We start from the raw sequence: 26894 nt of genomic DNA on the forward strand, positions 1-26894 counted from the left end.
GGGGACTACTGCTCAGTCGTGATGCTGATGGCTCCATACAGGCTTTAAATAGCCTGTTAGAGGAGCCAACAGTGGTTTTTTTTTAAAACCCTGCAACCATGGAAGTCTGTGCCCAAGATGGCAGCGCACATGCTGGGTACTGTACCACAGGGGGTTGCAGACTCCAGGGGAGAAGCAGGCTAGCACAGGCCCCAGAAATGGGGGACACTCTTCCTCACCCTGTTGAGAATGAGAAGCCTGAGACACAACCCTACAGGGGAGTAACTATGGCAGCAGACCAGAAAGGGGTTCAGTGGTTGAAGATCCCAGACTCGAGCTACTTGCAGTCAAAGGACTTGCATTGGGCTGTTGCAGACAAGCTAGTAGGAACCAGGTATCGGAACAGGGATTCAAGAGGGTGCTGAAGGCAAGAAGGGCTCTTGAAAGACATCAGGCCTTTGAAAAGTTTCTGATCATGAGAGGTTTTGGATCTGGGCGTCAGGTTGCCCAGATCCTATGAAGCTGCAGAAGATGCAGGAGCACTGGAAGTGAATCCACGGGCACTCAGTTACTCCGAAAGAACTCTTTTACTTCTATTTCTTATTAGGGGTGGCAGGAAATGCTCTGATGTCAACTCTTTGTTACATTTATGGCTAGCAAAAGTTGAAGTATATAATACTATTTTTTTGTAGAATTACAATAAAAGGAACCTTTGATTGTCCTTGAATATTTCCAATAGGGTGATTGCTTTGTTTCTGAATTCCACCCACACTGACTCAGACAATCCCTCCACAACATTCTCGTCGACTGCAGCTGTGAGACTATCCCTGATTAGCAATGCTACTTGTTCACTGCCCCCTCCCCCTCCACTTTTTACCTCTCTTCCTATCCCTTTGAAATATGTAAACTCTGGAACATCAACTGGACAGTCTGTACTTGCGACAGCCAAGTCCCTGAAATGGCTACCACATCTTAATTCTATGACTGCTTATCAGAAACAAGGCTCAAGTGATTTGTGTTTGCTTGCCTCTGCAAAAGATAATAAACTGAAGACTCCTTCACAGCCCCTCTGCTGATCCATAGACTAAGATGCCTGAATAATGAATTGTCACAATGGGCTCATGTACATCTGAACTTTTGCCCCTAGTGTTCTATCTGTATTTGAATTTTTCCATAAAAACACAGATCATTATATAAGTCCCACCTTTCCTGATTGCCTTGTAAATTTACTTACTGATCCTGCTCAACCAGTTTGGGGTTAGATTGAGGCAGTGTACAAGTACTGATAAAACAGTTGGGCAAACATTGTGGTGGCTCCACACATCCCACTGCAGTTAATACTTTCAAGTGACTTTCACATGATTTGATTTGGAAATAAAAAGGAAAAAAGTCTGGATATGAACAACTCCTCGATGGAATTTGTGAAGATTTTTTTTTTCATTTTTCTCAGTTGCAAAGCCTTCGTGAAAATGGAAGAACGTGACTAGTAAAGCTATCAAAGGAAAGCGAAAGTGAAAATATTTTGTGCTCATCCAGACAGCCCTCATATAGGAAGAGACCAAACTATGATTAAAAATTTGAGTGAAAAACAAAATGCATTTAGATCAGCCATTCTCAACTTTTTTGTAAGCTATTGCTTCCCCCCCCCCCACCTTATGACTGCTCAAAGTTTATGGGCTGCTTCCCTGTGAAGCAGTCGAGCTTAGTTGGTTTCTTCCACGCTTCTCTCCTACTGACTACATAAAAATAAATTGTTATGTGAAGTGAAAATGAAACCAGGCTCCGAGTGTAACAATGGCTTGAGATTCCAGAAACAAACACGCAAATAGAACATCATTCTTATTGAACATGCAGGAAAGAAAAAAACGCGAACAGACACATCACAAAAATTGAAAAAAAAGATTCTTGAGGTGCAATGGTTTGTTCACAACGAATCGTCAGAAACCTTGACATTAGTGAAAACTGAATAAAAGTAATTAAAAAAAAGTTATTTAAGTGTCCTTTTATTTAAAAAAAAATGAGATCCTTGAGCTTGATGGTGATAATCAAAGGTCAACTCTTGGACTGTCATCTGTTCCTGGATTTTAATGAACATTTAATGAACTATATTGAAAGAAGGGCAATGACAAATATTTCAGCTGTTTCTCATAGTTTTGTTAATCTATTCGGCAGATCACTCTTTATTTAAATTTTTTTTATTTTTCACACTATGAACCATATTAACCAAAATACACACAAACATTTCCCTCTTGAATATACACAGTGTCATTTCTCCCCTTTTCCCCCTCCCTTCTCTCCCTCCTTCCCACCCCCCTCCCTACCCACTAAAAGTTCAACATATACAATACAATAAACCCATTAAACAACGTCATCACACAATGAAAATAAACAAGAAAATTGTGTCATCTACTTTTACACACTGGGTCAGTTCATTTCATCTTCTCATTCTATCATTTTAGGGGGTGGAGGTCCGCAGTAGGCCCTCTCTGTTGTGTTCCATGTACAGTTCCCAAATTTGTTTGAATAATGTGACTTTATTTTTAAAATTGTATGTCATTTTTTTTCCAATGGAATACATTTATTCATTTCTATGTACCATTGCTGTACTCTCAGGCTCTCTTCTGATTTCCAGGTTGACATTATACATTTTTTTGCTATAGCTAAGTGCTTCATCCAATTTGAGGCCTAATTCTTTACTTCTTATATTTCTTAAAAGAAAGAGCTCTGGATTTTTTGGTATGTTGCCTTTTGTGATTTTATTTAATACCTGATTTAGATCTTCCCAAAACTTTTCCACTTTCTCACATGCCAAAATTGCACGTACTGTTGTTCCCATTTCCTTTTTACAGCGAAAACATCTATCTGATACTGTTGGGTCCCATTTATTTAACTTTTGGGGTGTGATATATAGCCTGTGTAACCAATTATATTGTATCATGCGTAACCTCGTGTTTATTGTATTTCTCATAGTTCCGGGGCATAGCTTTTTTTCATTTTTTATCTTTATGTTGAGATCTTGTTCCCACTTTTGTTTGGATTTACAGCTTATTTCATTGTTCTCTTTCTCTTGCAGCTTGATGTACATGTTTGTTATAAATCTTTTAATTATCATTGTGTCTGTAATCACATATTCAAAACTGCTTCCTTCTGGTAACCTCAGCCTGCTTCCCAATTTGTCCTTCAAGTAGGTTTTCAGTTGGTGGTATGCAAACATTGTACTGTGAGTTATACCATATTTGTACTTCAGTTGTTCAAAAGATAATAAATTATTTCCCAAAAAACAATTTTCTATTCTTTTGATCCCTTTTCTCTCCCATTCTCTAAAGGAAAAGTTATCTATTGGGAAAGGGATTAGTTGATTTTCGTCAATAATAATTTTGGAAGTTGGTAATTTGTTTTTTTCCTCTCTACGTGAATCTCCTTCCAAATGTTGAGCACATGGTGCAGTACTGGTGAATTTCTATGTTGCACCAGTTTTTCATCCCACTTATAAGTATATGTTCTGGTACCTTCTCCCCTATTTTATCTAGCTCTAACCTGGTCCAATCTGGTTTTTCCCTTGTTTGATAACAATCTGATAGACATCTTATTTGGGCTGCTCTAATAATTCTTAAAGTTTGGTAGCTGTAAGGCAGATCACTCGAACACAGAAATCATTTTTAACTTGATTGAACTTGCAGTGTGCAATTATATCACGCTGAAAATCAATCTCTCTTGAATTTCTGCATCAACATTGGTGAGTTGTTCCTGAATGGATCTAATATCCAATACAGGATATTGAGGATTACCAGATCATTAAATCTTGCCCACCATGCCACTGGATCCAAGAGGGCGGGTCTGGATCTGTGCAAATCCCTACTCCCCTCAATCCATTCACGCACACACGGTTCCTTTCTGAGGAGTGGGGTATCCTCCTATCAGACTCCAAAAACTGACTGAAAGGAACAATCATCATCCTATGGGATGGAGAGCCAGAAAAAAAACTTTCTTACAGATCTTGTGTTTATTTGCTTTCGGTGTATCCCATAAAGAGTAAAGTCATCATCCTTCAATGCCGCTGCACTCACCTTCAGATAGGGGAATTGCAAAATTCCCAACATACAATATTGCTCCAGTAGATGTCAAGCATTTTAAGTAAAGAAATCATGACTTCATTACTATCAATGAGGTTATTGTGTTTAACCTGTAAGATTTGTTCGATAAATGGAATTTGCCAAAGATATCTGCCTTGTAAAAGATATCCGCCTTTGCATCAACGAGTTTTTGTCCATGCCCTTTATGAGAAAGGAAAAGAAATAATCACGTCCCATGACAGTCCATTTCCTTTGGCCTTTGGACAACTAAATACCTCATCATAGTGTGCAGCCTGGAGTGTCTGGAAATGTTCACATAGTTACTGAATAGACCACCTTGAAGGGGATGTTTCTGGCAATTGTAATTGAAACATTTAAGCATCCCCGTGCATTTTTAGCCACCAAGTGTTCCCAACATTTTTGAGGCATATGATGTATCGTTAAACCCTTGAAGTAGCACCATGATTTGCACAGGCAACTGTTCTCAAATGGAAGACTGTTCTTGTTTATGTAATTCTTAACTTCTTTGAAAATAGTCAGCCTCTTAGAATCTGTTACAATCTTTCTGGCAAACAACATCTCTTCCACCAGCTTACTGCCATTCCAGGATCCGGCGAGAGCCATGAGAAGAATGCATTCTTTTGCAGAGTGGATTTGTCTAATTGTAAACAGAATTTCTTGGATCGTTTTTTTTTCTGGCTCTCCATTCCATAGGATGATGATGATTCCTTTCAGTCAGTATGTGGAGCTTGGTATTGGGATTCCCCACTCCTCAGAAAGGAATAGCGTGTGCATGAATGCTTTTGGGTGAATAGCGGTTGCATGGATCCAAACCCACCCTCTTGATGTCCCCTCCCATATCCAGCGACATGGTGAGCCCCAAGATGGTGGGGGAAAGTTCTGTTGCAGTGAACAGCCAGACCAAGTTTCGATGCAAGGGACGGCCTTTCTGCACTTCACGGCACATGTTTGCTAGATGACCATTGACCCAATGAGAAGGTTCATCCGCCCTTTGATAGGTCTTGTTGCTTATCCTGCAGGGTGTCTAGCTGCCACCCTCACCAGGCAAACCTGGCGGGGTAGCCGGTTTAGTTGCCGGCCAATCAACCATGCAATAGGTAGTACTGGGTTACGTGGTACCAGTAGCACTCAGACGAATGACCTGGATTGTAATGAAATGATTAATTGTTTTTCAATCTCCCTTACCATCTCTTCAGTTCTTCTAGAAACAGTGGAATGACTCAAACAGATTGCCTGAATAGTTTCTTTGGCATCTAAGTTCATGATGTCAGATATTATTATAGACAATGAAGGCAAAATAAGTGACTCAGCAATTTTTGAGTGCATTTTCGCTTTTAGCAATCAATTCACTTATCTTTTAAGATGCAAGAAAATCCTTTTGTAATTTCTGAGATGTTCCGGTAATCATCTATTTGAGTGTTGGCCTTCTATCAAAATTATCTCAAAGGAGTTTGAAGTCACCTGAGGGTTTATCTTTCTTCCCTTTCTGTACAGTCTCAAAATGTTTTTTTCAGCTTGCTTGGCCTTGTGCTTTTGTTTGAAAGTATATTCAAACAAGTCAAACACATGGGCAGAAAAGTGTTTTGCGGAGATTTAATGAAACCATAGAATTAGTATTCCTAATATTACAAAACGAAAACAATTCTTACAAGGGTTACGTTAAAAGTCAACTTTATATTTTATGGAAAATAATGAACAAAGCTAGCAGACGGAGGAGTCACGTGATGGAGTAGTGGCCGGTCGGGGAACTCCAGCCCTCTCTGGAAAAGTTTAAAAAAAAAACAACAGAGAAAAAGCAAAGGCACAAACACAAAAACTAAAATAAAGTGAAAATAAAGGTGTGGAGAAAATGGCAGCGAAGAAAGAAAAGCCAAAAGCAACGGGAAGAAGAGAAGAAGAAAAGACGTCGGAAGAAGAAGGTGAAGGCCTTACCTGTCCAAGGAGGCCCACTGTGGAGAGAGAAGCCCGCTCCCTCAGGTCAGTTGAAGCCCTGAGCTCGGGACGACAAAAATGGCTCGCGGAGCCAAACAAAAGTGCGCAACCGCGCATGCGCGAGGAGTCGCGCATGCGTGATGCGCAAGACAAAAAGAACACTGACGGGAGGGGGGACCAGCTGAGGAGTCGATCTCCACAGCTGAAATTGACAACCACAACAAAGCAGCAAGAAGAGAACATAGAAAATAACGAGAACAAGAAAGAGAGTAAAAAGAAATCAAAGAAACAACAGATGACCAACCTAGAGGAAGAAGACCAGCAGCAAGACACTTCTAATAAAAATAAGAAGACCAAAAATACTCAACAAGATAAAACAAACAACCCAACAAGAAAACAAGAAGAGACAGAGGTAAAGGATACAGATCCTGGGGTGGACTCAGAAGAAGAGGAAGAACACAGAGAAATGGAAGAAGAAGGGAAGGGCAAGTACATGGATATATTTTTTTTAAAGAATATATGGAATCAATAAAAGAATGGCAATCACAAGAATTCAGTGAAATAAAAAGAGTAAAAAGTACAGAAGAAAAAATGAATAGATTAGAGATGATCATGTCAGATATAGGAAGAAGAGTAGACAAGGTGGAAGAAAGAGAACAGCCATAGAAATGGAAGTAGATGACTTAAAAAAGAAATTAGAAGAATCTAATAAAAAAGTTAAAGAGACACATGAGCTGTTAGCTCAGAAGATAGATATAATGGAAAATTATAATAGAAGAAACAATATAAAGATAGTGGGCCTTAAGGAAGATGAAGAAGGCAAGAATATGAGAGAATTTATAAAAGAATGGATCCCCAGGGTCCTAGAAAGACCAGAATTACAGGAAGAAATGGAAATAGAAAGGGCACATAGAACATTAGCCCCTAAACCACAACCACAACAAAAACCAAGATCCATTCTAGTAAAATTCCTAAGATATACAACAAGAGAAAATATATTGGAGAAAACAATGAGGAAAATAAGAGAAGACAAAAAACCACTGGAATACAAAAGTCAAAAAAAATTTTTCTATCCAGATACAAGTTTTGAACTCCTGAAGAAGAGGAAGGAGTTTAATACAGCAAAAACGATCCTATGGAAAAAAGGATATAAATTTATGCTAAAGTACCCAGCGGTACTTAAAAGTTATTCCAGGGCAGCAAAACAGACTATTCTTGGATCCGGAGGAAGCACGAAAATTTGCAGAACAACTACAAAACAGACAGAGATATGAAGACATGTAACGAGAACAAAAATGACCACAAGCTATATGTATGTGTGTATATGGGTGTATATGTGTGTGTGTATGTATATTAAAAAAAAAGAGTATAGATAAGAACTAAGAAGGAAAAGTAAGGGAAGAAAGGAAGTAAGGAGGGAATTAAGAGAGTGACCTTTGCTATATATGAAGATTAAAATCTTTTCTGAGGGGGCTGGGTGGGGAAGAATTACGGTCATTGCGAAATCAGTTGACACTTGCGAGTGAATTCGCAAATCCAAATGGAGAGGGGAGATGTGGTTGCCCGACAAGGGACAAAGGGCAACTCAGGAAGGGGAGGGGATAGTGGGGTTAAAGGAATTTTAGATAGGAGAATAATGGAAATATTTTATGTTTTAGAAATGTTGTCTTGTAATGTGTTCAAAAAAAGAAAGCAGAAATGAATAAGAAGGAAAGGTGATGATGAGAAAACGGAAAGGAAAGATAAACAAAGTATGAAATGGCTATGTTGAACTATATGACTTTAAATATTAATGGAATACATAACCAAATCAAAAGGAAGAAACTGTTAAATTTACTGAAAAAAAAAATTGATATAGCATTCATACAAGAGACACATCTAACTGAAGTGGAACACAAGAAATTAAAGAGAGATTGGATAGGACATGTAACAGCAGCATCATATAATTCAAAAGCTAGAGGAGTAGCTATATTAATCAGTAAAAATGTACCAATCAAAATAGAAGAGGAAATAATAGATCCAACAGGGAGATATGTAATGATAAAATGTCAGATATATTCGGAGTTTTGGAATTTACTCAATGTATATTCACCTAATGAAGAAGATCAAAAATTTATGCAAGATATCTTTTTGAAGATAGCAGACACACAAGGGAACATACTAATAGGAGGGGATTTCAACCTTAATTTGGATTCAAACATGGATAAAACTGGAAAAAAATTAACAGAAAGAACAAAGTAACCAAATTTATAATTAAATCGATGGAAGAAATGCAACTTTTGGATATATGGAGGAAACAACACCCAAAGGAAAAGGAATATTCGTATTATTCGGGCAGACATAAAACATACTCAAGAATAGACCTATTCCTGTTATCAGCTCACGTGCAAGAGAGAGTTAGGAAAACGGAATATAAAGCTAGACTATTATCGGACCACTCACCCCTGTTATTAACAATAGAGTTAGAGGACATCCCACCAAGAATGTATAGATGGAGATTAAACTCCATGCTACTTAAAAAGCAGGATTTTAGAGAATTCTTTGAACGACAAATTAAAATGTACTTTGAAATAAATACAGAATCAGTGAAAGATAAGTTTATACTATGGGACGCAATGAAAGCGTTCATCAGAGGGCAAATAATAAGTTATGTAACTAAGATGAAGAAGGACTACAACCAGGAAACAGAACAGTTGGAAATGGAAATATCAAATATAGAAAAAGAATTAGCAATGAAGGAAGACACAACTAAAAGAAGAGATTTGGCAGATAAAAAAATTAAATATGAAACACTACAAACATATAAGGTGGAGAAGAACATAATGAAGACAAAACAGAAATATTATGAACTAGGAGAAAAAACGCACAAAATTCTAGCGTGGCAGCTTAAGACAGAACAAACTAAGAGAATGGTGTTGGCATTAAGGAAAAAAGACAAGCAAATCACATATAATCCAACAGAGATTAATGAAAATTTCAGAGAATTCTACGAACAACTATATCAAACTGAAAACGAAGGGAAAGAAGATAAAATAGATGAATTTTTAACTAAAATTGAACTACCGAAGTTACAAACAGAGGAACAAAATAAATTAACAAAACCATTTGAAATAGAAGAATACAGGAGATAATAAAAAAACTACCGAACAATAAAACACCAGGAGAGGATGGATTTCCAATAGAATTCTATAAAACATTTAAAGATTTATTAATTCCTCCCCTTCTGGAAGTAATCAACCAGATTGATAAAACACAAAGCTTACCAGAGTCATGTAAAACAGCAATAATTACAGTAATACCAAAGACAGGGAAAGATCCACTTACATCAGCGTCATATAGACCAATATCTTTACTTAACACAGATGATAAGATAATAGCTAAACTATTAGCAAACAGATTAGCCGACTATGTACCAAAAATAGTAAATCTAAACCAAACTGGATTTATTAAAAAAAGACAAACAACAGACAATATCTGTAAATTTATTAACTTAAGTCATGCAGTAGAAGGAAATAAAACTCCAACAGTAGCGGTTGCTTTAGACACAGAGAAGGCCTTTGACAGAGTAGAATGGAATTATTTATTCAAAGTACTACAAAAATTCAGCTTACCAGAGAAATATTAATTGGATTAAAGCATTATATAAGGGGACATTGGCGAAAGTGACAGTAAATGGATATATATCGAAACAATTTAACTTAAGCAGATCAACAAGGCAGGGATGCCCACTATCTCCTTTATTGTTCGCATTAGCCATCGAACCACTAGCAGAACTGATAAGAACAGAAAATAAAATAAAAGGGATAAAAATAAAAGAGAAGGAATATAAAATCAGTCTATTTGCAGATGACGTTATAATATACTTAGCAGAACCAGAAATATCAATAAAAGAATTACATAGGAAATTGAAGGAATATGGAGAAGTGTCGGGGTACAAGATCAACGCAAATAAAAGTGAAGCAATGCCAATGAATAATGCGGATTTCTCAAAATTTAAGAAAGAATCACCATTCAGATGGCAAACGCAAGCAATGCGATATCTAGGTTTTCAAATAAATAAAAACCTTGGCCATCTATATAAACTCAATTATTATCCACCAATGAAAAAATTACAAGACGACTTAGAGCATTGGAAAGATTTACCACTAACACTGATAGGAAGGATAAACTGTATTAAAATGAATATTTTCCCAAGGATACAATACCTATTTCAGACATTACCAATACGCTTAACAGAGAAAATTTTCAAGGATTTAAAGAAAAATAATAAGGAAATTTTTATGGGAAGGGGGGAAACCAAGGATAGCACTAGATAAATTAACAGAATGGTATAAACAAGGAGGCTTACAACTACCAAACTTTAAAAATAATTATAGAGCCGCACAATTAAGATACCTGTCAGATTTTTATCAAACAAGGGAAAAGCCAGATTGGATTAGATTAGAACTAGATAAAATAGTGGAGAAGATACCTGAACATATATAAATGGGATGAAAAATTGGTACAATGTAGGAATTCTCCGGTATTGCATCATCTGCTCAACATTTGGAAGAAGATTCATGTAGAAAGGAATAAAACAAATTACCAACTACCAAAACTAATACTGACGCAAAATCAGCTAATCCCTTTTACAATAGATAACCTTTCCTTTAGAGAATGGGAGAAAAAAGGGATCAAAAGAATAGAAAATTGTTTTTCGGGAAATAAACTATTATCCTTTGAACAATTGAAGGATAAATATAATATAACTTACGATACAATGTTGGCATACTACCAACTGAAATCCTACTTGAAGGACAAATTGGGAAACAGTTTGAGGTTACCAGAAGGAAGTAATTTTGAATATGTGATTACAGACACAATGATAATCAAAAAATTTATAACAAACACGTATATTAAACTACAAGAAAAGGAGAACGAGGAAACAAATGGTAAAACCAAACAAAAATAGGAACAAGATATAAGCATAAAGATAAAGAATGAAACATGGGAGAAGCTATGCTCCGGAACCATGAGAAATACAATAAACACAAGGTTACGTATGATACAATATAACTGGATACACAGGCTATACATTACACCTCAAAAGTTAAATAAATGGGACCCAACAGTATCAGACAGATGTTTTTGCTGTAAAAAGGAAACGGGAACAACAGTTCATGCAATTTGGACATGTGAGAAAGTGAAAAAATGTTGGGAAGATCTAAACCAGATACTAAATAAAATCACAAAAAGCAATATACCAAAAAACCCAGACATCTTCCTCCTGAGTAATATAAAAAATTTGGACTCCATAAAAAGAGGTATCAATAAATCTTTAAATTCCTTGTGTAACTCAGGTGGGAATCCATCTTCCCCTGGAGATTTGTTAGTTTGTCATGAACTCAATGCCTTTCCTATTTCTCCTTCTGTGAAGGGGAGATCTAACCCTTCCTGTTCTTCTAGGTTTTAAATTTAGTAGTTCCAATTTTGACAGGAACTCATTGATTTAATCAGGCCACCCCCCTGCCAATTATGACTAGTATAGATTTTCATAAAATTGCCTAAATGTCTCATTATTTTCTCTTGGCTTATATGAGGTCATGTCATTCCTGGCTGGTATTGCATTAATTGTCCTTGAGGCCTGTTCTGCCCTCAACTGCCAAGAGAGGACTTCATTGGCTCTCTGCCCCAATTCGTAATATTTTTGTTTTGACTTCATTGTGGCCTTTTCTATACTATATGTTTGAAGCATATTGTATTTCAATTTTCTTTGTTAGAGCTCTTTATTGTTCTTCTAACCTGGATTTTTGAAAGTAATATGTAATTTCCTGTTCCAATTTTTCCACCTCCCTCATGTATTCCTTTTTGACAGCTTTAGTATAAGCAATTATTTGACCTCTCAAATATGCCTTGAGGGTGTCCCATAGAAGAAATTTATCCAGAGTAGAGGTGCATTCAGTGTCCCAGAACATGTCTAGCTGTGTTTTAACAAAGCTACAAAACTCTGGCTTCTTTTACAGCAATCCATTAAGGTGCCATCAATACACTGTCTCTTGCTTATCCGACATTTAGTTAATGTCAAAGGTGAATGGTCTGACAGAAGCCTCACTGCATTTTTGGTTTTCATGATCCTACAGACTGCATGGGTTGAAACCAGAAATAAATCTATCCTAGAGTTGCCTCGAAGAGAAGGAATAATCCCTCTCCCTTGGGTGTTTTCATCCTCATACATTTATCAAATTCAGCTCCTTCATAAAGTCAATGGTAGTCCTTGCTGCCATTTTTTTTTCCATCGACTTGTCCAGGACATGATCCAGATAAAAATTAAAGTCCCTCACCAACCAAAATATTCTCTCTTTCCTCTGCCAATTTCAGGAAGGTATCTTGTATGAATTTTTCATTGTCAAGATAGGGGCATATACATTCATGAGGTCCAAAACTCTAAATATACCTGACAGTGCACTGTTACAAATCTCCCTGCTTTGTCTGTGGCCATGTTTTCCACTCTTCCAATCAAGATTGCCACATCCCTGGCTTTAGAACCAAATGAGGAGGCTATTAACTGGCCAAACCATCCCCTTTTTAACTTTTGATGTTCCCGCTCTGTTAAATGTGTTTCCTAGAGGAAGGCCAGATCCGCCCTCATTTTCTTTGTGTGTCAAGACTCTTTTCCTTTTCACTTTCCCATTCAGACTGTTTCCATTAAGATGTATATTTTATATTATTGGCCATAGCCACAGAGACTTCTCCCAAGTCCAGGTTTCCCCCATACTCTGGCTGCCCCATGTCCAACATCCACCCAATCTTTTTCCTTCAGCCAGGCATTCCAGCCCACCAAGTCCACGACAAATCCCAGAAAGGAAAAATAATAAAAGAGACAAAAAGACAAAAGGAAAAATATAACTTATTGCAATCATCAAATTCACACATATTCCCCATCTATATCTCATTCCCTTTAATCCTCCCTCTTCCCCCCTCCCCTCTGATGAATTCACTGTCCTGTTCCTCACCATAGGCTGTGCATTTCACACCCATCTGCCTCCCACACCTCTCCACCTTCGCCCCCCCCCGACCATTTCCCTTTTTACAAATTCTCCCATCAATGTATTTATACAACAAACAGATAAATCCATTATTGTTATTCTCATGTAATTATTACTCGCAATGTAGTCTAACATACAAAAAAACATTGGCATTACCCATTTGGCATTCTCACAAACCAATGGCTCTTTTACAAACTGCTGAGCCTCTTCGGCGTCCAACAGGAACTATCTCACCCCCTGGCATTATGATTTTAGAGTTGCGGGATATCGAAGGACACATTCGTTTACTTTCTGCTTGGCCATTTTTTTTTGGCTTGAATTCTTTTCTTTGTTTTGGGAGACCCACATTTATGCCTGAGTAGAATAACAGCTTATTCCCCTCCAACTCCAATGGGGGCCCCCTCCACCCCTCTCTTTCGCCCCAACTGCCACCACACAAATTTTCTCACAGACCTGATGCAGGAGCTTCACCAGCACCAAGTGTGGTCTTTGACCAAGGTGCAGGAAAGGGGAATCGATGGGTCCTCTCCACTTCCACTGATTTCCCCCCCCCCACCCCACTTTCTCCCTTTCTAAGACCTCTGGCAACCAGCGTTGGAAAAACACTGTGGGATCCCTCCCTTTAACTTCTGGCAACCCCACAATTTTTATGGTATTCCTCTGGCTATGGTTCTCCAGAGTATCAGTTCTCTTCCAGAGATATCCCCTTTTTGCCTCCCATGCAGTGACTTCCCTCTTCAATTTACTTATTCTGTCCCTATTATCCCAGTTCTTTCTTTCACTTCAGACACCCTTCCTGTCAGTCCAATTAGGACATTTTCCCATCTGTCCATTTTGTTGTACAGTTTCCCTGTTTTCTCCCTTAAATCTCTGGCCAGTCTCTCCTCCATTCTTCCCATGGCCTTTAAAATGCCTTGTAATGAGGCCTCCGTGCCCCTTCTCTTGCTGTTGACACAATCTTGCTTCCCTTGCGGATCCCAGGTCTTTCCTGCTCTTTCCTTCCAGTGCTGTCTCCAACCTCCTCACTGCTTCCCACATTGCTGAAATCCCCATTAGAGCTCTCTACCATGGGGCCGAGATCCCCTGTGTCCACACCCCCCCCTCACAGAGACTCATACCGCTCCGTAAGTCCTTCGCCTCCCAACAGCCGGTCAGAAACCGCGTTGCCTCTCCTCCCCAGGTCAGTCTCGCCTCCCGCTGCCCTCCCAGGCAAGTCCCAACCACATTCCATAAGTTGTGCCTCCATCATTGTGACCTCCTTGGCTTTGAGCCTGGACTCGGCGTTGCCATCTTGGGCTCCACGAGGCGGGCTTGATCTCCTACCTTGCTGGCTGTCTTTGGCTGGTGTTTTTCTTTCCCATTATTTTCAGGTAGGGATCTTTGTTTATCTATTCTTAGAATTTTTAACATTTTATTTTTAAACTGTTTTTTGGTTCTCCTGGTCCTGGAGCAACCTAATATTTTTGATGAAACTTCCTTAAATGATGTGTAATAAATTTTTATTCTTAGCTGACTTTTTTTTATGTTTGTGTGATGGTTTTACTTTAGAAATGAATTAGAAATTTGTGGTCTTTAGAATTCTTTATAACTAAAAATCATTGAAATAGATTTGGAAGTTTTCATCTTTGACAGAAAGAGAAATATTCTTCAGTGGGCATTGTTCTGCTCTAATTTGAAATTGAATAACTGAAGAAGTCATGCATAGCTGTTATCAAGCAGCTGCAGATTTTCCGTTTGAGGTTGCTGCTTTATTTAAAATGACGCAACAATAGAATAACAATAGTTAAAAATTGTGGGCGATCTCCTGGCATTGAAATTGCTGCTGAAGAAGGCAATATTCATATTAGCTTAGGAGTTGCCCCTTGAACACACTTTAAATAAAGGTAACAACTCACGAGAGTTTTGGATCTTTGAAAGTGACGGGATTGCATACATGAAAATATTATTTTGACAAAACTCATGCATTTAATTTGCCTGAAATGCATTAATAATTTTACAGCTCTGAACTTCAAGTCTTTAAACTTTGCAAGCCATGATACAGTTCCACCATACTCAGCAGCATGTTTTAAAAAAAAACTGTTCAGTTTTGTTGGAAAGGTCCATCGCTCCTATAGAATGGTTTAATGTCTTCCTTTAAAAAGCCCTAAAGCGTTGTGCAATTTGTCTTCCTTTAAACAAATATTTGGAAAGAAGCTAATGAATCTCTTTACAGTCTTGCATTTCATTCATTGAATTTTTTTTTGGCTGCAGAAATTTATACAACTGATGGAACTGCTTATGGAATGCCCTGTGTCTTCCCATTTAAATACAAAAATAACTGGTATTATGAATGTACCACTGAAAATTATGAAGAGGAGGAATGGTGTGCCACAACGGGTAGCTATGACAGAGACAAAAAGTGGGGAAAGTGCTTGAAACCAGGTAAGTAACAAAGTTCATAACTCTAAAATTTAAAGTTAGCAAATTGAAGTGTGTGTGTCTTTTTAAATTTTGTATCGAAATTCAAAGTGAATTCTGTGGTACCCTGTATAAAAAGTTTTCTCAGTCATATCACATTGGATCTGTCATTCTGCAGTTATTTCTTGCTCACATTCAACAATTTATGTGGGTAATCCTTCCAAATGGTCATCACTCCGCTTGAAAGAAGCCTTCCTGATATCAGCATTTTACTTTCTTAAATTGTGCTGTGCTTGGAAATTAATTAAATGCATTGTATGCTTGCAAGCATGCAGAAAATCACTTCCAATATATCTTCAGTGGGCATTTTTTTGGGAGAGCAAAGGGAAATAACGGAGTTGTCGAGCAGTGAAATAGTGGAATATTTTGAAAACATTAGTGTTTGGGTGGTTTCTTGTTTTTTTTTAATTCTTGGAAAACCATTTCCAGACAATTCCAGTATGTTTTCATGGAAGTTAGCTGGGCCACTTCTTTCATATTCTGATAAGCTGTTTGCTAAACCATAGTTTGCCTCTGCGTAATCCTCCCTAGTATACAGTAACCAGGGTTTTTCACACACTCAGACCTTTTGATACAGTTTTTTTTTCTATTAGAGTTGTACAACACAGAAATGGGTTCTTTGGCATGATCTGTTCTTGTCCATCATCAAGTACTGAACTATACTAAAATTAGCAATTGCTTTCTTGTTTTCTCTGTATTGCTTTCAGCACTTGAATATGTTATTAAGTTAGCAATTGCAGCCATATCATGCGTGGATCTGATGAAAGTATTGCAGAGTTTGCCAGACATAAAGTTGTTTGACGTTCTGTTTGGGTTTTTTTTGCAATAGTTTGATGCTTAGTTTGGCACCACCATTTTCACAATTCAATGTTTTATTTCAGTTTGTAATCTTGAAGATTAAAATGAAGGGGTTTCTGAGGCGAAGAGTGCATGCGTGTGTGTGTCCACCTGCTTCCTCCCCTGCACCAACCCTAACAAAGTAATTTTAGTAACAGGTGCAGTGGCAGAAAATCTAATCTTCAAGTCTTAGAAGTACTTTTGTCCAAGTGTTGATTAATTCAACTGCAAATTTTTTCATTTTAAAAAAAAATCTTGACTTAATATAATGTAAAACATTTCCCAAATTGGAATGGACAATTATTTAAAATCTATGACAGAACGTTGATGAAAACGGTAAATAAACAATTGTTAATATTTTATATTGATTTTAATAGACTCACCAACTTCAATAAGCAATTCAATCTTTCCACCATTCATATGTATGTAGAATCTGTATTTATCCCCGCTCCCCCCCACCCCCACATCTGAAAATAGATCATTAATTTATACTAATACAAATACCAGTGGGGCCAACAACCCCTACAGAAACCTAGTGGGGGGGGGGGGAAACTAAGAATGATGACTAAATAACAATGATAAAAACTGAAAAGGAAGAAGCTCAAAATAAAACCAAAATCACTGAAAACGCGCGTCATCTGTGCCTTTTCCCGTTTCGTTAGTCGTACTCAATTCCCTGCTGGGGACGGATTATTACAGTGTCCCTATTTTCGAGGTGGGGAGGGGGAACTAATCAATCTGTGTGCCAATATATTTCAAGTAAGATTGCCACATCTTAATGGATGCGTCGTGTTTCTTCCTTAAATTGTGTGTGATTTTCTCCAGGGGAATGCAACTCTGCATTTTCAAATTTCATCATGTGGTATTTAGTTGGGAGTCGGACTTCCATAAAACCACTTTACTCTCCTTATCTATTGCCAAGGACCTTCACGAATGAAATTTGGTATTTGGTCAGTCTAAACTGCACTTCCCCAATGTCTCTCAGATGGTACACTTATGGATTCTGTGGAAAATCCACTTTTGCAATTTGTTTCAGCATGTCCTCCAGGTCCTCCCAGAAAGATCTTGCCTTTGTACATAGCCAGGTGGAGTTCCAACCTCTACACCATACCTCAAGCACATTTCTGAAATTTCAGGCATTGGTTTGTAATTTTTATGGTGTGAGGTACAACTGGTGCAAGAAGTTATATTGCACCAACCTATATCTGGTATTGATGACTCCAGTCACACTGTCCAGACACTGGTCTTGCCACCACTCTTCATTGGTTGTTGTGCCCAAGTCCAACTCCCCTCTCCCTGTGTAAACTCAGCTTCGGGCCCTCACTTTGGAATATGTAATACATCTTGAGAGATAAATTTACACATTCCCCTGTTGAATTAGGATATCCACATTAGTATATTTAGGTAGGGTCATAAATGGTTCCAATTTTCCACTTAAAGATCTCATTTGCTGATAGCAGGAAAATGTTCTATTAGAAAAATCGTATTTGTTCTTCAACTGCTCAAATTCAGAAGCTTCCCCTGTTTGTAACAATCCTCGATACACCTGATCTCCTTCTGGCACTAGGTTTCCAGGATTTTATTACCCAGAGTCAAAGGTATTAAATTATTCTGGGTCAAGGGCGTTTCGGGGGATACCCCTACCTTCCATCCAATACACTGTTTTACAATGGAGTACATGCTTTAGGATGGGGTTATCCATTTTCATGTATTTTACAAACCACTGCTATTTGTTGGGGTTTGATGGTCGATGTCTTAAACATCCCTTTATTTCGTTAAGATCAGAGTGATAGAACCAAAAGTCCCATCATCTGCCAATTAGCAGATTCCTCCAGAGGGAAACTTGCATCTCTTCCCTCATGCACTGGTGGTTAACTGTCACCATTACTTGAGACATAAAGTCTGTTATTGTCTTCCAATAGATCCTTCATGTTTACTTGTGTTTGTGTCTCCTTTGCAAGTTCTTGTTGTACCTCAGGCCATTGATTACTATGGAAAAAGCCTCTGGGCCAACTCTGGAGTTATCTGCACTTTTGTAGAAACAGTCCTGGAACTAAATCAATAAACTCTAGATATACCAAGACAAAGATTGCTAGAGTCTTGTGGCTTTCTGTGATGGTAGGCCCTATACTGCTTGAGTTACATAAATCGAGATTGCCTTATTTAGTGGGATAGAAGTACACTCTGCCTTAAAAATGTTCCATAATGTAAGGTGTAAGTCAACCTTGCATATGGTTTCCCTAATATCCACAATTGTACCACTTAAATCAATTTTTGTTTCTCCACATGCTGCTTGACCTGCCAAGTATGAAAAGATTTTATTGTTTGATATTAAGAATATTTTGCTTTAAAATTGTAGTTGTGAAACATTATTGTTTTGGGTCTAAAATGGGAGATCTTCAATTTTTTTCCTAAGATGCTTGAGGCAGAAATTTATCTTGAAAGCTTTGCTTTTCCTTCTCTAAAATCAATAAGTAAGCCCATGAATCACAATATTGTTTGTATTTATTCATCATGATTAAAATTATTTATAATTAGATATATATATTTATTTTAAATATCCCTTTAAGTATATGTGTGATAATTATGCGCTCTGTATTGTGTGTGCACCATGGTCCGGAGAAATGGTATTTCGATTGGTTGTCTTTGTAAAGTGAGATGATGATGAACTTGAACTATTTTTGCTTTACAGATTCTGAATGCAAAACATTCTGGGAGAAAGACAGTAAAGGACAGACTTGCTACCAATTTAATTTTCAGTCTTTTCTTTCCTGGACTGAGGCTCGTCTTGCCTGTCAGAATCAGGGAGGAGATTTATTGAGTGTTCCTGATCTACAAGTTCAGAAATACATTTCTGGTGAGTTAAATTGTAAATCATAAATCAAAATAAAACAGGAAGACATCTGTCAAAAGGAGCCAAGTTTTTTTTTGGTGTAAATACAACAGTATTAATTTCCAATAAAGCACAGATATAATGAAATATAAGCCAAAACTCTGATCTTGTTATGTGAAAGTTACCAGGTGGTGTGCAGTTCTGTTTGTGGACACATCATCTGGCATTTCAATAGAAAGCGAAAGGTCTTTACCTTTTGGTATTCTTCCAGTGAGGAGTGTAGAGGAAGTTGGGCGTAACTTGATGGACGTGGAGGGACCCTGGGTTCAGGGTGACGATCAGGAGTAAGGTGACCAAGAATAAGAATTTGGTGAGAGTTGTCTGGTGCCAATAGGGTGTGGGGTTGTCAGGTCAAAAGGGTTTTTTTTATTATTATTGGAGGCAATAGCAATTCAGTTATTAGGATGTCATCTGTGGTCATGTGATTATGCTCATCTTTGCTGATGGCTACCTCTGAAAGTGTGGTTGCTCGTCAGGGATAGTTGAGAGAGGATATTTTTGGGTTGGAAGATGGGAATTATTGCTTTGATCAATGGATCAAATTTTAGTGCTGAATTGAAGGTCTTGATTTTTGAAGCCTCTGCAAGATCGCTGGAGGTGGTGATGAGTTTTGACATTAATTTTTTGACTTTGCTGAGAGCTGGCGATCATGTAATGGAAAATAATCCACATTGTCTCTGCTTTTATCATGTCAGCAAGCAGGAGTGGATGTAGCGTTAAGTGGTGGGGCAGGCTTTTGGAGGACATTTATCTTCTGAAGTTTACTGTTTGGCTGATCCTTTAATATACTCCAGGAAATGAGTCGATGACTGAGGTCAGTCTCCAAGCACACAAGTATATAGATCAAAGATCAAAGTTCAAGTTTCATTTTGACTTGGAGTAGAGGGGACCAAGAGTTAATTGTCGTAGAATCATGGAAACTGGTCATTTGGCCTGGCTTGTTCAGAGTTGAACAATTTCCTCTTTGACTATTATGGACTCAATGTGTCATCATTTCATTTTTCCTTGAACTTCCCAACTGCAATGCTTGCACCCAATAAGTTGTCTGCGGGAATGGAGGTACTTTTCAGAGCTGGCAGGATATTATTTGCCCTTTTGGTGCCTCTTCTCCAGTAGCTCGCAACAATGACTGGCAACCTTTTACCCAAAAATGCTTGGTCAGTTATGAGGGAACAGATTTGCATGTGGAAATAAAAATCCTGATTGTGGTGTGTAAACATAATAGTTCTATACAGCTGAAGGGCCTGTTCTCTCGTGAACATGATATATGTACTGTTTGTCAACTGTAATTGGTTGCATTACAACAAGAATTTTGACCATGCAGTTTTGTACATTATTAACTTTCCTTTTGAAATTACATTTAATAAATATGGTGCACTAGATGGCATTATTAGAGAAGTAAGTGAACCTCTTCTTTTAGCATTTTTAGCTCTCGCAATGCTGCTATTGAGTCTCTCAATAGAGGCAGAATGATTCTTCCTTCTGCATTGGTAGCCATCAAAATAATTCTATAATTACCTCTGGCCTTCTCTTTTTGCAACTTGAGATTCAACACAAAGAACATTATAAGATCCCTTGATGGAGTATGGGAATGGTGATTAAACTCTTAATTTATCAATTTTAAAATTCCCATGGCATTGTGTGCCTACTTGACTTTTGCCCAGATGTGTGTGTCCCATGTTGAAGAGGTGGAACAATCTATTAAAATATTTAAATCCAGGGCTATCCCATTGGAAGCCTAATTTAAATTTTAACTGCTTCCAGTTTGTACTTGTCGGGACTCCTGAAACCTGGCTGCAGGAAGCCACCTTCCACAACCACACCCTTGTTTTCCCCCCCTGCCCTCCTTCCCTCCCCAGCAGAAAGCTAGTAACATCTCCCCTGTGGCTTCCAAAAAATCCTGATCCAGAGCTGTTCATTCACAGACTTACCTTATCAATCAGCCCATGTCACCCACAGTCCAATCAGCTGTCTGCAGATAAGTTGGTATCTCCTGCTACTTGTTTATTTGGTTAGGAGGAAAGTGAATTTCCTGACATCAAATGCAATGTTGGTTGTGCTCAGTCTGCTCTATTTTATTTCATTTTCCCACCACACCCATTCTGTCTTGCTTTTAAGTATTGCAGGCAATCCATCAGTTTGAAGTGCTGACTTTAAAATACTGGAAGCAATTTATCCCAAGTACAGAAATATTAAACCAAAATGTTTGAGTTTATTGCCATATACATTGTACAATATATGTATGCTTGAAATTTTTGCTTCCTGCAGTGAACAAATCCAGTACAACTCTGATTATCCAAAATCCTCATTTATCTGCATTTTTTTAACATCTCGGACAAATGAGGATATCTGAAACAATCAGAAATTCTCTTTTATGGAGCCGAACTGACCTCAGATGTTGGGGGGGAAAAAATCACTCAACATAAAATCTCCATTTCTTCTTTACCTTCCCCTATTGACTTTTCTCTCCAATTCTCCCTCTCAAACTGCGTGCCACTGTCTCCCAGCCACAAGAGGTCAGAAGAATCCCTTGTCCCGGTGTCATCAAGGAGAGCGGGACCTCAAGCTCTGTGGTGTTCCCTCCCTCCTTCCCTCCTCTGCACACCGGACAGAGCTCCCAACACTGACTCCGATCCCTCCCCTTGGTCTCCTCCCACGCACGCACAGTGGATTCCTCAGTCTGTGTGCAATAGGCCAAGGGAAGGGTTCGGAGTCATGACTCGGGTGTCACATGCTCTGGTGTCTGGGGAGACAGAAGCTTATCAACTCGCCATTGAGTGTTCCACCAGCCCGGGAAGCCTCTCTGGGGATCAGTGGCAGTGGTGGGAACATGTCGGGGATTGGCGGCAGTGGTAGGGAGGCCTCTGCGATCGGCAGGAGCATTGGGGACGTGTCGGGGATCGACAAATGACCAGCATTTTTTTGGTGAGAATTAAACATTATTTTAATGTTTAAAAAGCCTTGTTGTTTGATGTTGTTTAAACGTTGGCACAAGTGATTTGCTGTTGCTACTGGGCTGGATTTTTTAATAAACAAATGACCAGTTATCCAAAAAAAAAAGTTTATCTGACATTGGACATGTCCTGACCATTTCGGATAATTAGAATTGTACTTTACTTGTAAAGGAAGTACTATAATAGGAAATTAATTGAATTAAATAAAAAAGAAAATGTTTCTGTTTGAATAAGAGTAATATCATAAATAATAGCTTAAATCATTTTATATAATTCACTGCAACTCTTGTGTTCTTTTAACAGAGCAAAAATATTTACCAAAGAGATTGTGGATTGGTCTGAATCAGCTGAATGTGGCAGGGGGCTGGCAGTGGTCAGATGGAACACCGTTAGTATTTGTCAATTGGGATGATGGTAAATAAATATTTTCAGATGTAACACTATGTTATGTCATCTTGGGTCAAAATGTGCATTGTTTTACACTAGAGTGATAAATATCAATAGCCATGATATAGATCACTGTAACAAATCACAACAACATTATTTTTCATAATTTAATGTAAAGTTGAAGGTTATTTTTGCCTTTTTTGTTTATTTTTATTCTGCAATGTTTTGCTGGTCCTTGAGATCCTTGGTCATTTAATATTCTGTATGTTGCCTTTTTTTATTTATGAAATTATTAAATCTTCCATATTCTAGTTAGCTAGTTTCATCTTGGTTTGTCTATGCTGGCCTCAACTCTTCTGTGCAAGCTCCTTAATCTTCAAATATCTATTATCACCACCATAAGTATATCTAATGATCTGGCCTTGGCACAGGTGGAGAATTCCAGAAATTCACTGCCTCCGAGAGAAGAAATTTCTCAGCGTTATTGCTTTATTTCCATTGACTCTCATATGCATAATTCCTCCCGTCTTCTCTGACTCACTTGATGAATTGATTGAAGAGTTGATAATTTTATGGAAGATGCAAGATGTTAATTTATCTAGTACAGGTATTCCCCGACTTATGACTGCAATGGGGACCAAAGGGCTTGTCATATCTTGAAATGGTTCTCAACCTTTTTCCACCCACGTACCATCTTAAGTAATCCCTAATCACATGCTCTGTGATTAGTAAGGGATTGCTAAGGTGGTATGTGGGTGGAAAGAAAAAGTTTGAAAACCACTGTTTTAATCGTACCTAAATGACTCATTACGTGCATGGTTTCATAACTCCAAAGGAAATGGGCCATTGACTATTTCTCAAGCAAAATATTTCAGTAACAATTGGGTCGAGAGCAGTGATTCTTAACCTACGCTTCCCACCTAAAGCAATTCCGTATTAATCACAGAGCACAGATGGCATAAGGATTACTTCAAGTGGGAAAAAAAGTTAAGAACCAGTCTTAAAGCAGACTTTTTAATTAAATGTTTTATTTGACTAATTATAACAGGGATACAGGGCATGTAAGAGCCAAAATGTGCGTACTTACTTTGTTAGTAGGTGTCCAGGGTGCATGCACGGTGGTTTTACATATTAGAGTTCAGTTGGCGCGTGTAAGAGAGTGAAGTGCCCTGAAGATGTTGAATTTACGCCCTTACGTAAACCCTCACGGATGCGCCAACCAAAGACTTGTGCACGCGCACAGGAATCAAGATGGCCACGCCCAGCCTTTGGGCCCCAAGGCACCTACTAACAAAGTAAGTACGCACATTTTGGCTCTTCCATGCCCTGGATCTCTGTTATACTTTGTCAAACACAACATAAACTGTCAATTTTATATTTTTTTCTTATTTTTTAAAAATTCTGTTTTATGTGTGTTTGGATGGAAGTTGCAGATATCCCAAGTTGAGGGGTGACGGGGTACGTAATTAGATACTGGAATAATAGTTTGGTTTACATTTTGTAATTTAAATTTACTGGTAGGTTTGCTTGGGTCATTTCATCTTGAAGAATCCAGCTGTGCTACAATGAACTTCAAGCCTGATCACTGGCAGACAAGCTCTTGTGCTGCTCGTCTACCATTTGTATGCAAGAAACCGTTCAATCAGACAAGATTGGAGTCAGTTGGTAGGTATATAATTTTCTTTTCCTCCTTGATCTGAAGTCCATGTGCCAACAATCCTGCTTTTACCACCTTGAGAATCTAAGGTTTTAATGCTCTTTTGTAGCTCACTATCTTTTATTTTTTCTTTTGTTCACGCTATGATGAAATATCCTAAAGATTAGCTGATGGAGAGTTTGTAATGATGTCCTTGGTCTTCTCTGTACTTAGTTGTGGGAAATTCCTGATCATCCACTTCAGTATGTTGGATAAGCAATCTATCAATTTGAAGGCAACATTGAAGTAGAACTGGCTGTAAGGCAGCAGAGTGTGGGGAAACTGAATATGGTTTTCTGATATTGCCAAAAGGCAACCTACAGGTGAGCAGCAGAAGGTACTCATAAATAGACCATTTTTTTTAGGACACTGGCGAGAGCTGTGCTGCATGGGAACAGATGCCATTGTGAGTGGTTTTGGATAGAATTGAATGAAAAGTGGTAAATGGTGTCCCAGCCAACAGTAAAAAGGGAGACATTGAAGGAAGATTGTGGGTTTATCTTTGTGCTGATGGATTGAAATGAATGGTGAGAACCATTCTATTTTCCTATGAACTATTGAGGAAATTAACAGGCAAGCAGAAGGGGAGTAAACTCTTCTTGGAAAGAAATATGTGACATTGTCAATTGCTGGAACCCCATGCAACCTCCAGTGTGTGATTAATATTTGTGCATCTCTTTGATTTATTTTCAATTCACTGGCAATAATGTGTTCAGTAAGTGGAAGGCCTTCAAAGGCAAAATTCTACAGAGCACCATCAGCCCTCGTGGATGAAAAACTTGTGCTAGCAAAAAGTCATAAGCCACGCCTCACGTTTGAGCAGGCTTTCCTGGAGCAGATGCCAGAGGACATACAGCTGCTGTTAGCAGATGAGGATTTCTCAAACCCACGCAAGGTCGTGGCCAGAGCAGACGTCCTGTGATGCACGAAACGTGAAAATGAGTTTGCCATGAACCAGGTGTCGCGTCCCCACCCCAACTGAGCACAACAACGTCCCAGCAAGCCAGCAGAGACATCAAACAGTAACTGGTGCTTTTATCACCAATGCTGGGGAGCACAGGCATGAAAATGCAGGCAACCCTGCTCGTTACCAGAAAATGGCCAGGCCAGCCACCACTAATGGCCATAGAAGCTGGCCACATCAATAGCCTTTTGCATGTCACTGACAGTTCTTAGTCGACACGTGCTGAACTCTGCATCATCCCATTAACCATACTGGAGACATGAACGTAACCACGGGGTCCACGCTCTGGACAGCAAACACCACCATCAAAACCTTAGGCAAGTGCAATGTGCAAATACAGCTCAGCAATGAAAGGTTCTGGTGGATTTCACACTGGTCGCAGTGGAAACATCGCTCCTTGGTGCTGATTTCCTTCGGGCACACAGCTTGCTGGTGGACGTGAAAGCCAAACGCCTAGTGCATGCCCTGACTTTCCAAACAGTCCAACTCAAAGCTACCATTGACACAACCCAGGCGTGGCCACGGTGAATGCCCCGAAGACTAGTACAGCCACTTACTGGACAAATTATTGCTATCCTCAGGCTGAAATTCACTTCCACCATGCCACAGCATGGGGTGCAACACCACATACTGACCCAAGGGCCCCTGCTCCGTGCCAAAGCCAGGAGACTTCCCCCAGACAAACTGCAGTGAGCTAAAGAGGAATTTTTTCGGATGCAAGAGTTGAGCAGAATCCACAGGTCCAACAGTTCATGGGCATCTCCTCCACTACACGTGGTCCCCAAGTCCTCAGGCAGGTGGCAGCCCTGTGGGGATTACCGCTGCTTTAACGACTCCACCATACCCAACCGCTACCTGGTTCCATACATACAGGACTTCATGGCCAACCTTCACAGAGTGAAGGTGTTCTCCAAAGTTGATTTGGTGCACAGCTATCATCAAATCCCCGTCCACCTAGACGACATTGGCAAGACGGCCATCATCACCCCATTTAGACTTTTCTAATTCCTCTGCATGCCTTTTGGTCTCAAGAATGCAGCGCAAACCTTTCAGCGCATGATGGACGCGGTGGGCAGAGAATTGGACCTTGTGTTCATATACTTGGATGACATAGTCATCACAAGCAAGGACCACAAAGACCATCTCTGCAGTCTCTTCACTCACCTGTTGTAATTTGGACTCGCAGTTAACGTGGCAAACTGCCAATTCAGAAGAGACTCCATGCAATTTTTGGGCCACACTATCACTGCGAACGGGGCAACACCATCAGCGGAAAAGGTCGCAGCCATATGCCAACATCCTCAAAGGCCTCCAGGAATTCAGGGGGATGGTTAACTTCTATAATCGATTCATACCGGGGGGGAAGCACTCATCATGAGACCATTGTTCACCATGATATCGGCCAAAAGCAGAAACCTAGTGTGGATGGAGGAGGCCGGTGCAGCTTTCACTGCAACAAATGCCAATGTCACCTTGCTGGTTCACTTCAGATTGGATGTACCCACAGCACTCACCATGGATGCATCGGCGACAGCCATCGGGGGTGTTCTTAAGCAATCCTTCAAAGGTCATTGGAGGCCGCTGGCCTTTTTTCAGCCATCACCTGCGCCCCCCCCCCAAACTTAAATACAGCACGTTTGACAGGCACTATACCTGGCTATCAGGCACTTGTGGTA

General features: G+C 39.0%; 1 protein-coding gene across 2 annotated transcripts in view; it reads left to right on the forward strand.

Moving 5' to 3' along the window:
- The window catches only part of ly75 (lymphocyte antigen 75), a 139144-nt gene that overhangs the window by 17235 nt on the left and 95015 nt on the right, over nucleotides 1-26894 (forward strand). For both annotated transcript variants that reach the window (XM_069935393.1, XM_069935394.1), the window contains exons 3-6: nucleotides 15281-15451; nucleotides 19017-19181; nucleotides 22475-22585; nucleotides 24080-24223. In XM_069935393.1, the coding sequence (XP_069791494.1) occupies nucleotides 15281-15451; nucleotides 19017-19181; nucleotides 22475-22585; nucleotides 24080-24223 (591 nt within the window). The remainder of the gene's footprint in view (nucleotides 1-15280; nucleotides 15452-19016; nucleotides 19182-22474; nucleotides 22586-24079; nucleotides 24224-26894) is intronic.

Source organism: Narcine bancroftii, chromosome 4 (assembly GCF_036971445.1).
Source record: "Narcine bancroftii isolate sNarBan1 chromosome 4, sNarBan1.hap1, whole genome shotgun sequence".
Lineage (NCBI taxonomy): Eukaryota > Metazoa > Chordata > Chondrichthyes > Torpediniformes > Narcinidae > Narcine > Narcine bancroftii.